General features: G+C 41.0%; 1 protein-coding gene across 1 annotated transcript; it reads right to left on the bottom strand.

Moving 5' to 3' along the window:
* LOC8074738 lies at positions 350-1,563 on the bottom strand. The gene is made up of 3 exons (XM_021462462.1): positions 878-1,563; positions 698-775; positions 350-581 (listed from the first exon to the last, which is right to left on the bottom strand). Exons 1-3 carry the CDS (start codon positions 1,376-1,378, stop codon positions 414-416), a joined length of 747 nt encoding a protein of 248 aa, XP_021318137.1. The 5' UTR covers positions 1,379-1,563; the 3' UTR covers positions 350-413.

Here is a 14,875-nt window from a genome sequence, read left to right as displayed (position 1 = left end):
AGTTGGTGTTTAATCCCCTGCATTTCAGTACGACAAGGAGCATATAATGGCGCAAAAGTTTGGATTTTTTTCCTACTTAAACAAGGTATATGCACACATGTTTTCAACTTGCTTCTTGACAAGCAATTGCACTGCAGGGTTTACCTAAATTTTGAAATTTAATATGTTCCGCTATATAAAGTTTTCCTCGGTGTCATGAACTTGACTATCCTGCTTTTCTTTTTTGTTGTTTTCCAATAGTTGAATATGTGTTTTCTTTTTTTTTCTATTTGAATGGTATATATATGATCAGACAGCTCAACAGCTGGATGGGAGTAGGTTCTCTCGCTCAGCTGACAGAAGAGCGTGATGTATGAACTATAATAATTGTATACACTTGCATTGAATATACTGGTGGTATACATTGAAAACAATCATCCAAGATAGTTTATCAACATAGAGATAGGGACCAAGCAAAGCCCTTTCTTCCTCAGTTCATTACTCTCGTATAGCGCCTTCTCGTTGGTACTAAAACTATTGATGGCTTGTTGATCCACGCCAATCAACTGCTGTTTTGAACCCATAGCTTCCAAGTACTTGGCCTGCAATATCCCAAGAACACACAGGTGTAAGTACAAGAGGCAATTAATTAATCACCATTTTCAAAAATTAGATGTAAAGCTCTAAACTCTAGCTAAAGGCTGTAGAACAAGCATACCATGAGCTGGGGCATGTTGAACTCTTTCGCATCCATGGCTGACATTTGCTTCAGATCGAAATTCTCCATGGTGACCATCTGCACAAGGAGAGTCCACAATCACGTTAGAAGACAAGCTATGTGCTATACTGTTTGAAAAAAAAAAAAGGCCTAGGCCTAACCAGAGAATTTTTTGCTGACCTTTTGGTGGCCAGCTGCAGAAGAACAGGCCGTGTCCTGTAGGGACTCATCCTCTTCGTCGTCGTCGTCGCACATGAGTTCAGACGTGATGAAGGAGGCGTCGTCGCCAAAGGAATCGAAGGAAGAAGAGAAGCCAGAGGAGAAGCTGCTGCCGCCAGAGACTGCCGCTTGCTGATCATCCATCTCTCTGATGCCTTCTTGCTGCGGCGTGGAGGCCAGGAAGTTTGCGATGTGCATCGCCCAGCTGCTCTCGCCGGCTGACATGGTGGATGTGGCGGCTGCGCTGACGCATGAGGAGGGTGATTTGTTCTCCATTGTGACCAGTGCCCGTAAGTATGGAGCAGTAGGAGCTATCAGCAGCAGAAAGCAGCTCTTTGTTCTTCGATCTTGTGCTTTGTTGTCTGGATGGGATGGGAGTGAAGAAAGCTCGCTAGAGTCCCTGGCTATATATACAGGTCCAGGGACGACACTATCGACTAGTGGTAGCAGCAGTGCATGCATATGAACTGTCTGCGTGTGGAATACAGTTGAGAAATCCCTCTCTAAGAATCTTCTCGTTAGTTGCGTATATTATTCAGTAATGATCACTTGCTAATCGAGAGCTATATATATATATCCTTATTGACCTAGTATATAGTAGAGCGCATATATATGTGTATATATATAGTACCACAGTCTACTGTATAGTGTGGTTATTATGGTGACGACTGCTATTGTATTTGTTATTAGTCATTGATTGATGAAAAAGAAAAGAAAAAAAAGAAGTCTAGTTTTGTGGCGAGTGACGAACGAAGCGTGGCGGTTGGGATGTATATCATCAGCTCCGGCCAATGATATGGTTTGGATACAGTGAGAGGTCCACTTCACCAGCTGAAGGTTGCTGTGAAGCTCAGAGCAATCCACATCTATCATCGCCTTTTTTTTGTTGCCTCGGAACTGAAATGGAGTACTGAACTGGAGATGCAGTTCTCTTAATTAAATCCCATATGTGGGCATGCATGCATGATATGGCGTTCTCATAAACCCGGTTATGTGTTGAAAACTGAGCAGAGTGCATGTGGAGCACTGGTGACCACTGACCAGCGGGAGGATAATGACGAGCTGACTAGTGGCGAAGAAGCCAAGAAATTAAGATTACTGGGGGACAAATGTTAATATTTATGATATATTACTATTAGATAGATCGTTGAAAATCTATTTTCATGATAGAATTATTTGGAGATACATTACAATTTTCTATGAAATAGTTATTTTTTTTAAAAAAAAATTGACGTATGAATACCATAACGATAAAAGAAATAGGTCATTACGAGGTACGGTGGAAAAAACATCAAAGTTACGAAAGGGATGGGTGGGGGGGGGGGGGGGGCATCAAAGTTAGGGGGGGGAGTTGTTTCTGTCTTCGCGTGAGGTTTTTTTTTTCGATTAATTAACCCCGGAGGTGAGGATTAGAAAACACTAGAATAAATAAAAATGGTGAGTACTAGTCACTAGTAGTGAGCAGAGGGCGTACTTTGAGCGGAATGAATGAATGAATGTGGTGCTGAGCAGTTAGTTGGGGGTACGTAATAATGGCGAAAAGTAGCAGCGAGGAGATCGGATTGAGAATCATCACCAGGAAAGATTCAGAGGGAGATTGGAGAAGATGGTCGCATTCGTACTGTTGGTGCGGTGGTGGTGGTGGAGTGGAAAGCTAGCTAGCTGCTGCTGCTTGTAGTAGTTGGTCAACAAGGCTGCTGCTGGCCGGCCGACCGGGGAGACGAAGACGACAGTCGACAGAGAGCCCGGCCAGCTCGCGCTCTGGGTCACCGTGTCACCGGTCAGGTCACATCGGATCGGCAGGCATGCAGGAGCACGTTCTGTGTGGCGAGGCGAGGCGAGCAGCATGGACCACCTAATCCGAGGATCCGCGACGTATCCGGAATATCCGATGCGTGATCACAAGCGGATATCGTTTGTTGAACTTACGTACTACTGGTTTCCGAGGGAGTGATGAGCGAGTGAGGGCCGGAGAGAGACGGACATCCACATCATCATGGATCGCGCACGCAACGACGACGACGACGACGCAGGAAGGGTATCGGCCGGATATGGTGATATTGATCTGAAGCGACCGAATCCTTTCAATGGGACCAATGTTAGTTAAGTTATCTCGATCCAGGACTAGTGTAGAGCAAATGTTTTTTTTTTTTTGGTATATTTGTCGTTGGACACATATGCATTATACCACGTGTCACAAGTGATGCGTCATGTATCGCAGGATAGAATGTGTTGCGAAACGGTGTCTGTTGGTGAATAGACACCTTATCACTAATGATCTCATCCGTTGATACAACAAGATTAGAGAAGTGGATTAGCAGTTAATCATAGGATTAGCAGTTAGTAATCTCCGAAGGGGCATGTCTCTTCGGTGGTTCTGTAAACTGAACGGTTGTGTCCGTACGGACATGCCCCCCTTCACTTGTATATATTCTATGAGATCAATGAAAGACACTAGTTGTTCACTGTTCATTTACATTCACTCTTAACACGTTATCAGACACGTTGCTCTCAGGAACTGAGGAAGAAGAACAACCAACAGAGGCAATTCATGCCTCTGTACCGACCACCGTTTCTACGGGGGTCGATCTGATGGAAGAGGAATTATGCCTAGTGGACAGCGGTACCACTAATTCTATTCTTAGGGAAACAAAATATTTCCAAACTCTTATTAAAAGACAAGGAAATGTTTTGACAATCGCTGGGCGCGATGCTACGATAATTGGTTCAGGTCGTGCCATTATCGTACTCCCTATGGGTACCCAAATTACAATTGAGGATGCATTATTATATCCCGATTCAAAGCGTACCTTATTAAGTTATAGAGATATCCGTCAAAATGGTTTCCATATAGAAACCCTTGATGACAATAATGAGGAAATTCTCCTTGTTACTAAAAACAATGGATATGGCAAACAAATTGTTGAGAAAATTCCCTCTTTTCCGTCCGGATTGTACTACACATACATCAAACCCGTGCCACATGTTGCGTACAAGGTAATTTTTCAGAATGTTGATGCATTCAAAACTTGGCATGATCGCCTTGGTCATCCTGGTATAGGGATGATGCGGAAAATTATCAGCAATTCAAATGGTCATGAGTTAAATACTGCTAAATTTCCGAAATCTTCAGATTTTATGTGCACTTCATGCGCTACAGGTAAATTGATCTTGCGTCCATCGCACGTCAAGATCCAAAATGAGCCACTAAAATTTCTTGAACGCATTCAAGGAGATATTTGTGGCCCCATACAACCAACGTCTGGACCGTTCAGGTATTTTATGGTTCTAATAGACGCATCTACTAGATGGTCTCATGTGTGTCTTTTGTCCACACGTAATCATGCTTTCGCAAAAATTATTGCTCAAGTTATTAAACTTAGAGCACATAATCCTGAACATCAAATTCAATCAATTCGAATGGACAATGCTGCTGAATTTTCCTCAAAGGCTTTCAATGATTATTGTATGGCTTTAGGAATTCAAGTTCAGCACTCTGTCCCATATGTCCATACACAAAATGGTTTAGCAGAATCTCTTATTAAAAGAATTAAACTCATTGCAAGACCACTACTACAAAATTGCAATCTACCAACTTCATGTTGGGGTCATGCAGTCTTACACGCTGCTGACTTAATTCAATTGCGTCCAACTGCATACCATGTTGTCTCCCCATTGCAATTAGTACGTGGGAATATGCCAAATATTTCCCATCTGCGAAAATTCGGTTGCGCTGTATACGTACCGATCTCACTACCTAAGCGTACCTCTATGGGTCCACATAGGAAACTTGGTATCTACGTGGGATATCAATCCCCATCGATTATTAAATACCTCGAGCCTCTTACAGGGGACTTATTCACGGCCCGGTATGCTGACTGCATATTCAATGAGGACCATTTCCCAGCATTAGGGGGAGATTTCAAGTACCAAAGTGAATGCCAGGAAATCAACTGGAATGCCCAAGGCAATTCCCCCTCAGATCCACGTACTCAAGAAACTGAACAACAAGTTCAGAAAATCATAAACTTGCAACATATTGCAAATAACCTGCCAGAAGCATTTACTGATTATAAGGGTGTCACTAAATCCTCTTATCCTGCTCGCAATGCGCCTGAAAGAGTGGAGGTACCAATAAAAACCATTCAACTCCCACTTCCAAAGAAGAGGGGGAGAAGTACGGCCGCACCGAAGGATAATGCTCAAAGCAAGCGTCCGAGGATACCGAGGACTAGATCCTCCAAATCAGTAAATCCAAGCCAACCTCATGTTGCTAGACACCCAATAGTGGATGAAAGTCCAACACCAGGACCTAATCCACAACCCGGATCAACGGTGCATCCAAATTCTGATCCTGGGACATCGGAACACCCTGACTCCATAGTTTTGGGAAATGTTGAGTCAAATAATGGGGTGAAAGAAATTTCCATCAATTATATTGATTCTGGTGAATCATACGATCGTAAGACTACTGTTGTAGACATGTATTTCTCCGCAGCAATTGCAGAAATCTTTCTCAATGATCCAGATCCTAAGACCATGGCAGAGTGCAAAAAGCGCTCAGACTGGACTCAATGGAAAGAAGCAATTCAAGCTGAGATAGCCTCGCTCACTAAAAGAGGGGTATTCACAAAAGCTATGCCCACACCCTCCAAAGTCTTTCCTGTAGGCTTTAAATGGGTTTTCGTTCGGAAACGGAATGAGAACAATGAGGTGGTGAGATATAAAGCAAGGCTCGTAGCACAAGGGTTCACGCAGAGACCCGGCATTGATTATAATGAAACTTATTCTCCAGTAATGAGTGGAATTACTTTCCGATACTTAATATCATTGGCAGTTCAAAATCATCTATCTATGCAGTTGATGGATGTGGTGACAGCATATTTATATGGGTCACTTGATTCGGACATATATATGAAGGTTCCCGATGGAATCCAAATTCCGAATCCAAACGCAAATCGTAACATGTATTGTGTAAAACTACAAAAGTCATTATATGGCTTGAAGCAGTCGGGACGAATGTGGTACAACCGACTGAGTGAATTCCTTTTAAACAAAGGATACACCAATAATGATGATTGCCCATGTGTTTTCATTAAGAAATCTCAAACGGGATTTTGTATTATATCTGTATATGTTGATGATTTAAATATCATTGGCAGTCCAAAGGATATAGAAGAAGCACGCAAACATCTAAAGACGGAATTCGAGATGAAGGATTTGGGAAAGACCAAATATTGCCTAGGCTTACAAATTGAGCACCGTCCTTTAGGGATTTTAGTGCATCAATCAGCCTATATCCAGAAAATATTGGAGAAATTCAATATGGATAAATCATACCCTAATAAAACCCCGATGGTTGTTCGTTCCTTAGAATTAGGGAAAGATCCATTTAGACCACGGGATGTTGGGGAGAAGACGTTGGGACCTGAAATCCCATATCTCAGTGTCATTGGCGCACTTATGTATCTTGCAAATTGCACCAGGCCTGATATCGCATTTGCAGTGAACTTACTAGCTAGGCATAGTGCGGACCCGACTCACCGTCATTGGACGGGAGCAAAGTGTATCCTCAGATACCTTAATGGCACAAAGGATCTTGGTTTATTCTTTACGAAAAATCATGATCCCAATATGATTGGCTATACAGATGCTGGTTACTTATCTGATCCTCATAACGGAAAATCCCAAACAGGATTTGTATTCCTACATGGAGGTACAGCTATTTCATGGAAGTCTTCTAAGCAGACTCTAACAGCCACCTCTACTAATCATTCTGAAATTATTGCTTTATACGAGGCATCACGAGAATGTGTGTGGCTTCGCAGAATGATTAACCACATACAACAGTCATGTGGTATTGGTTCAATTGAATCACCAACAATTATCTATGAAGATAATTCTGCTTGTGTTACACAGATGCAAACAGGTTACATAAAGAGCAATATCACTAAGCATATTGTTCCTAAATTGTTTTATCCCCATGAATTACAAGAAAGTGGGGAAATAAACATCTTGCAAATCAAGTCATGTGATAACCTCGCTGACCTATTTACTAAGTCCTTACCAACTTCTGTGTTTCAAAAATTGGTACATGGAATTGGTATGAGGCGACTTCGAGATTTGCCAGAATCGGGGGGAGACATCTCCTAGATGCCACCTGTACCAGCATCATATTATACTCTTTTCTTTCACAAGTTTTACTCAAAAGGTTTCTTGTTAAAGTTTTTAATGAGGTAATATTAACATAAGCATGTGTCATATTTTCTATTTTCCCCATCGGGGTTTTTGTGGGAAATATCAAAGACACACATTGCCCTCCCAACTCATCCATGGTTTTTCCTTGAAAAAGGTTTTTCATGAGAGTTATTTCAAGAGGCAATACTTATAGTATGTCGTCATATTTTTCTCCTGATTTTCCCACTGGGTTTTTATAGGAGTTTTAGCGACATATCTCTTAATATGGCTCCTCACTTTTTTCCTAAACGGTTTTTAGAGGAGTTATCTTTATGTCGTATCTCCAATATTTTTCCCCACTGGGGTTTTTAATTGGAATACCAATGACATAGTGGTTTGTTTAAATCACACAAGTATATGCTACCTTCTCCTTGTTTTTCTATAAAGGTTTAAAGGAGTTTTACAGCATATCCGTACATACATATTCCTCAGATTTTTCCCACAGGGTTTTTCGAGGAATCTAAGCTTACAGCTACATTGATTTCAAAGGAAGATTCGATCAAGGGGGAGTGTTGCGAAACGGTGTCTGTTGGTGAATAGACACCTTATCACTAATGATCTCATCCGTTGATACAACAAGATTAGAGAAGTGGATTAGCAGTTAATCATAGGATTAGCAGTTAGTAATCTCCGAAGGGGCATGTCTCTTCGGTGGTTCTGTAAACTGAACGGTTGTGTCCGTACGGACATGCCCCCCTTCACTTGTATATATTCTATGAGATCAATGAAAGACACTAGTTGTTCACTGTTCATTTACATTCACTCTTAACAGAATGATCGTGCGTGTGGACGGGTAGCAATTTGCTAGCTGCGTGCTCGTCTCGTCATACGGTCGAATGCATGCTGGCAGGCACGCACGCACGCACGCATGCATGGCCCACGATGCTCCTGCATGCTTCCATTTGTGGTCTATCTGTGCCCACCTGTCAGATGAATGGACAGCTAGGAGCGAATCGAAACGGCTGCATGCATGCGCCCGGACAGCTCCAAACGGCTGTGTATGCATACGCCCACGCACAGCTCCATAAAACGGTTTCGCTGAGGGGTGGCCATCTTCGTGGATTCAGCTAGGCCATGAGATCACCATCTACTCTATCCTATTCAGGCCTGGTTTTGGTTTAGATCAACAAAAAAAATTAGATTTTGATATTGTAGCATTTCGTTTGTATTTGGTAATTATTATAACTAACTAGACTTAAAAAATTCGTCTGATAAATTATAGACAAATTGTACAATTAGTTATTTTGTATCTATATTTAATAATTCATGCATATGTCGTAAGATTTGATGTGATAAAAAATTTTGAATTTTTTTAAAATTTTGGGTGAAACTACAAGGCCTGCTTTAATCCTGGCTACTGCCCTATAGCACACTACGAATTTAAAGGTGTTCGAATAAACGAGGCCAGCCGGCCAGGTTGCATTGCCCATTATTAACCCTTGCTTTAGACCAGTTTCAATGCATGTTTTATGAGAGTGTCATGTACATTAAATAGGATGCCACATAAGCAAAATTGCTGACTTGACAGGGTCATTAAATGAAAGAGTTTACGTGGCACGGTTACCTAGTTTATAGTCTTGGTAACTATGCCATGAAACTATGCATTGAGACTGGCCTTAGCACCGTCAAAAGAATTGTGTCATATAAGTAGTATTGAATTTTTTTTCTAGATATATAGCTTTCAAATACGTGGTTTGTGCTAATAAGCCAGGATCGCTAAAAAAATCATAAATAAATTTGGTACACATAGCTAATTTAAAATTGATGATTTCTACTTTCTCTGTTCTCATTTATTGACACCAATCTCATTAAATATTCTATAATATCTATCGGTTTAAGATAAATTTATCAATTATTCTATATGTTACTCTATTTGTGTTTTCATCCTTTGCACTACCACTTCTGCAAGTTTTTAACATGTGTTTACTCTAAACTTTAGCTTAGGTTGTTTTAGCACTTCTGCGTCGATTTGTGACATCAATTTAGTGCTTACTATTCAAGTTTTTTTAAAAAAAAATCTAGTGCTTACTATTCAATTTTTTTATATTGTACTATACATCATCCGTCCCAGAAAAAAAAACTTGACATTCTAGTTTGATGCGAAGTCAAACAACGTTAAGTCTAACAAAATTCTTTAGGAAACAGAACAACCCGATGCCTATTAGCAGCGATAATGATTATAATATACCAAATTAAAAGCTACTACACCCGTCTATGAAAAAGTATAGATTTATAGGCAAAAAAAAAGTATACTATGATAAAAAAAACTTCTATAGGTCCTGTATTTTCTCAAAGTTTTCAATGGTAAGCGTACCATTTGTTCCTTTTGGGCCTGACATCATGCTCATGGTTTATATAGTGAGTATAACAACCTTTAATATATTATCGGAAGCACCAAAACTCATGTTCTAACTTCTCAGCAAGCGGTGAGTCCAGTTAAAAGGTTACAGAAGATTAATTAGAATAGTTTTTTTTAAATAATTGTTTGATTTACTTATCTTTTCCTCAATGCGTCGTATGAAAGTTATTGTGGGGGTTTCTTCATTGAAAATTAAATCTCCCGTCCAGATGACGCTTGTGTCTACCAAAGGGTCCACACGTCCATCTGCCCTGCTGCACTGCGCACCAGACAAGCTCGTGCCTTTTTCGAATGCTACGGTGTCTCATACACACGCCATGCATGCATCACTGCTGACGTCACCGCAACTTCGTCGTCGTGACTCGTCTGTCTCACTATATGACAGCTATCCTAGCCATGCTGGCTGCCAGCATCTCCATCGCCATCTCCTCCGCACGTCCGTGCATGCATGCTTCCTCGATGGATAACAGTAGCGCCATGCATGCAGAAGCTAGCAGCTACGACGACTACGATAAGATTATCGGATCAATATAAATATGCGATTCGATCACCTCTCTTTTGCTTGATCTCCCCCCAGCTCCAACGGCTAACGGCCAAATCATCTCGTTGATACTGTCGTATAGCTAGTATACAGTAGTACTGGAGTACTTGCGGACGCCCTTAGCTGCCTCGCTCTCGGCCAATAATTTTATTACTCATCACCACGAGAATTCAAATGGCTGGCGGCGCACATCCTTTAGCTGTTACTTAGGCAGCCCCAAGGGATATACTATAATTTCTTGAGATAGTTTCCAAAGAGAGAAAGAGAACAATTAATTAATCTCCACAGTAGAAACTAACCTTCGCAATCTACGGTTTCTACAATACAGTAGTTTATATATAAGAAGAGATAACTTAAATGTAATAAAACAAATAGATCAACTATGGTAAGTAACCATATAGCCTGATCGCTTTCAGCAGATCAGAATAAACATCGATCTTGCAGCAAAGAACAACACATGAAACTAGTATTTGCATAAGTCTTCTTTGTTCCTCTTTCTGTGTTTTGTGGTTGGCGGCCGGTGGTGTGTTGTAAGTGTGCATTCTCGATCATGTTGTATCTTTTTTAGTGGTAATTTATATTACCACTCCTTTGCAATATATCTCCAGGTGAGGAATTCTTTTCCTAGTGACGACCCATAAAAAAACGTGAGCTTGTCATGCACTAGAAAGAAGCAAATCATCGTGTCATATTTCGGCAGCAGGCATGCACGCGTGTACAACTGATCCTATGCAAGTTCTGCTCTACCGATGGATAACGATAGATGCGAGCGTGATGCATGCTAGAACGACGGGTTCCGTAGCCGCCGCGCACCATGCTCACGCCGCCGCCGGCGGCAAGATCGAGCTGCGACTTTTGTTCGAGAAGCAGGACGTGCTCGTCGCCAACCAACTAGATCCTACCCAACGGGCAACAGCCACGCGTGAGAGAGGGCAGGAATTGCGGACGAAGCGCGCGCCAGGAATTTGCGATGGGACGGCGGAGCAATTTGATCCGGATGGAAACCAGTTTGGGCAGTTTCTACAATAAATATTTCATTAATTGGACTGCCGTTAGGAACTCTAGCATTAATTAATCTCACTCCTATAGCGATTGTCATTGTAAATTCCTCACTTGTATATTTTTAGCGGTCCATTTTGCGTATGCATGCAAATTAAGCTGCCCAATGACGTGTACTCATCACAACCCTACAACAATTTGCACTAATAATGATTTTAGTGACTACTAGTACATTTGTAGTACTAATCCAGCTAGACCCCACCGATCGAACAACGGTGGCCCAAAGCTTGTGTAACCTCCCAAAAAACGATTTTCAATGGTTGAGTTAGTAAAATCGTCCCAAAAATCCACACATTTATATTAATGACAGTTGACATAAAGCATAAGCTCCTAGAAATCATTTTTTTGGAAGTTAGTATGCTTTATGTCAACTGCCATTAATATAAATTAGTAGATTTTTAAGAAACCATATATATGACCTAAAAACATTTCTACAATTTTCTAATTAATGACTTTTTTTATTTGGAATCATTTATTAGAAACCATATATATGACGTTTAAGTTCACATATATTTTCAAATAAACGATTGTGATATTTAGGGGGTGTTTGGGACTGCTCCACAAACTCCACCATGGAGCAACTCCATAAAAAACTGGAGTTTGTGGAGTACCTTTTTACGTGCTCTCACAACTCCATATTTTTTTCTCGAACGGAGTGGGTGGAGCTAAAACCGTTTAGCTAAAAAACGTAAAACGGAAGCAGAGCAGTTCCAAACACCTCGTTATGTTCCTAGTATATACATCATAAAAGAAGGCAACTAAACTAACTCGTCAAAGTGCATGCATCAAGCTACCTGCTTCAGTTAACTCATCAACACCAGCTTCAAATATATGGCGCGCATGCAACCAGCCATTCTCAGGCACGTACGCGCGTGCTCCTATACCACATACCAGTACCACCATTGTAATAAATACTCGCTTGGAAGTGCTGCAAATTGCACAACATGCAAGCAAATTAAGCAACCTAACGACGTGTGCTCATTGTAATCATACAATTAAGCTAACCTAGCTAGCTAATGGTCTACTCCCTCCATCTATGAAAGAATCAATTTTTAGAATCCATGTCTGTTAATTTTTTTTAAGTTTGACTAACTTTATAGAAAAAAAGTAACAACATCTATGATATAAAATACGTATCGTATGAAAATATATTCTATGATGAACCTAATAATACTAAATTGATTAAAATTTTAAAAATTTGACTTAAGACAACTTTAGAAATTATTTTTTTTAGTGGATAGAGAGAGTTGCACGCAGCCACGCCGCAGCGCATTGACTCGTTGCGGAAATTTAAGGTGTAGTATTTGCTTACTTCTTTACTTTCTCCCCGTGCGTGAGATTAAAATATTAAGAGTGCTTGTTGGGCGGTCAAACGTGCATGTTTCTCGAAAGGGCCGGAGAAAAATATCTCCGAAAGCTTTATTTATTTATATGCATTCCTGTAACCAGTGGCAACTAACGTTAGAGCAAAATAACTGAAGAGGTGTGCACTGTCAGGAGTAAGAGGCGGACGCAGGCTGTTATTCTGTTAACGATCCGGCAACAGGCGGGAAGGCGGACTCGCCAAGTGGCTGACAGGTGGGGCTTCGGATTGAAGGTCTGGTGACTCCTGACGTGTGGGCCAACGGAGGCTGTGCCATGGCCCATCCGCCCATGGGGCCGTGCTAGCTGGATCTGGATGGCGCCGGCTGCGGCCGGTATAAAGGGCGGGCTGTAAGAGCATCTCCAACAACTCCTTAAAATAACTTGCCATCTTTATAAATTTGGCAAAATCACAAAATCACCTCTCCAACAACTCCTTAAACTAACTTGCTATTTTTCCCAATTTGCCAAATCACGGCCTCGCGCGCGTATTCTTCCGCGCGCGGAGCAACTTGCTATCGGCGTTTTTCCCCCACACGTGACCGCACCTGCAACGAAACAGAGAGAAGGGGCGGCGCTGCGGGCGCTACGCTGGAGCTTGAGCGCCTGGAGAAGCGAAGGCCGGGGAGGAGCCCACGCGCGCGGCAGCGCGGCGCTGGCTGGAGCGGAGGCGCTGGCGGATGCGGAGGCGTCGCTGCGGGCGCCACGCCGGAGCTTGAGCGCCTGGAGAAGCGGCGCCGAGGAGGAGCCCACGCGCGCGGCAGCGCGGCGCTGGCCGGAGCGGAGGCGCTGGTGGACGTGGAGGCGTCGCTGCGGACGCCACGCCGGAGCTTGAGCGCCTGGAGAAGCTGTGCGACGAGCTCGCCAGGGGCGTCGGATCCGCAGCAACGTGGGCGACCAGTGGAGCAACCTGCAGGGCGACTGCGCCGGGGACCGCGTCTTCAAGGTGCCCAACCCCATGTACTTCGTCCCGTGATCTCATCAGGAGCACCCAGTGATGTCCTCGCAAAAAAAAGAGCACCCGGAGTTGAGCGGAGTTCAGCGTCCTCTGGCTCTCTGTGCCGCTCGCCGTCGTTGAGCGGAGTTGAGCGGATTTGGGCTCGTGATGCCGCCGGAGGGGAAAGAAGATGATTTCGATAGACGCAGCCGGTGATGGGCTTCTTCATCACTGACAGGCGGGTCCCATCTGGTATCCTCTATTTTTAACAAGTTGTAATAGCAAATTATTGGAGAGAGATCTTTTTTTTGACTTGCCAAATGAAATAGCAACTTGCTAAAACTCAAGATTTGATAAGTAATTTTTACCAACTTGTTTGGGATGCTACTTCCGCGCGCACGACGGGTTAGCAGGTACGTATGATTTCCTTTTTTTTTCACTTTTGTTTTTTCTTTTCTTTTCTTTTCTTCTTCTTTTCTTTCTTTTTATGTTTCTTTTATTTTTTCCCTCCCGATCGTTGCTGTTAGTTCTCTTCTCTTTTTCTTTTTCTTTTTTCTTTTCTTTTTTCTTTTTCTTATTTTATTTTATTTTTCTTTATCTTTTTATTTTCCTTCCTGCCCGTTGTTGTATAGTTTTATTTTTTTTGTTTTCCTATTTGTTTTTTCTTAGTATTTTTTCTTTTCTTTATTTTGTTTTTTCTTTTTCTTTTTCCCTAATTCATGTTTATAGATTCAATTTATTTTTCTTTTTCTTTTATGTTATTTTATATTTTTATATTTCTTTTATTTTTTCCTTTATTTTTTTATTTCTTTTTGTGCTTCATTTTTTCCCTTTCTTTTTTTATTTTTTATTTCATTCATCTTTTTTTGTTTCTTTTGGCAACACATTAATTTATTGCTGGTTATAAAGGTGTTTATTAGATTATTTTTTGTGGAATACATACATGCATGTGATTGAAACGCTACAAACGTCTTGATATTGATTCTATGGTGGTTGTTTAATTTTTTAGTGGACTAATACCATAGGAAGCGAGTGATATTATTTTTTGTTTCTGTTTCATTCAATTTTCCATATTATTTTTTATTTTATTTTTTATTTACTATCATTAATTAGTTTTATTTATTCTTTTTTATTTCTTTTTTGTCTTTATGTTTTTATAGATTTTTTATTTCTTTATGTTTTTATAGATTTTTTATTTTTCTACTTTATCTTACTTAATTATTTTTTATATTTACTTTTTTCTTTTCTATATTTCATGAGATGTGATGTAAAATGATGTTTTTTGCAATGTTTATGTGGTATACAATACCATGTTCTTTGATGTTTTTTATGATGTTTATGTAGTATATGTAATGTTCTATGATTTTTTATGATGTTCATGTGTTATACATGTAATGTTCTATGATATTTTTTTTGATGTTCGTGTGGTATTTTTGTGATGTTCTACGTTTTTTTTGTGATGTT

The sequence above is a fragment of the Sorghum bicolor genome, chromosome 6 (genome assembly GCF_000003195.3).
Source record: "Sorghum bicolor cultivar BTx623 chromosome 6, Sorghum_bicolor_NCBIv3, whole genome shotgun sequence".
In the NCBI taxonomy this organism is placed as follows: Eukaryota; Viridiplantae; Streptophyta; class Magnoliopsida; order Poales; family Poaceae; genus Sorghum; species Sorghum bicolor.
Note: the sequence above shows the minus strand (reverse complement) of the source record. Positions and strands in the feature narration are given on the sequence as shown.

Bases quoted from the DNA above. Each gene is read 5' to 3' on its own strand.
- LOC8074738 (XM_021462462.1), bottom strand. From the start codon at position 1,378: ATGCATGCACTGCTGCTACCACTAGTCGATAGTGTCGTCCCTGGACCT. The intron at 776-877 runs GTCAGCAAAAAA...CTCCTTGTGCAG, and splicing joins CTGCAGCTGGCCACCAAAAG to ATGGTCACCATGGAGAATTT. The intron at 582-697 runs GTATGCTTGTTC...GGGATATTGCAG, and splicing joins TCAACATGCCCCAGCTCATG to GCCAAGTACTTGGAAGCTAT.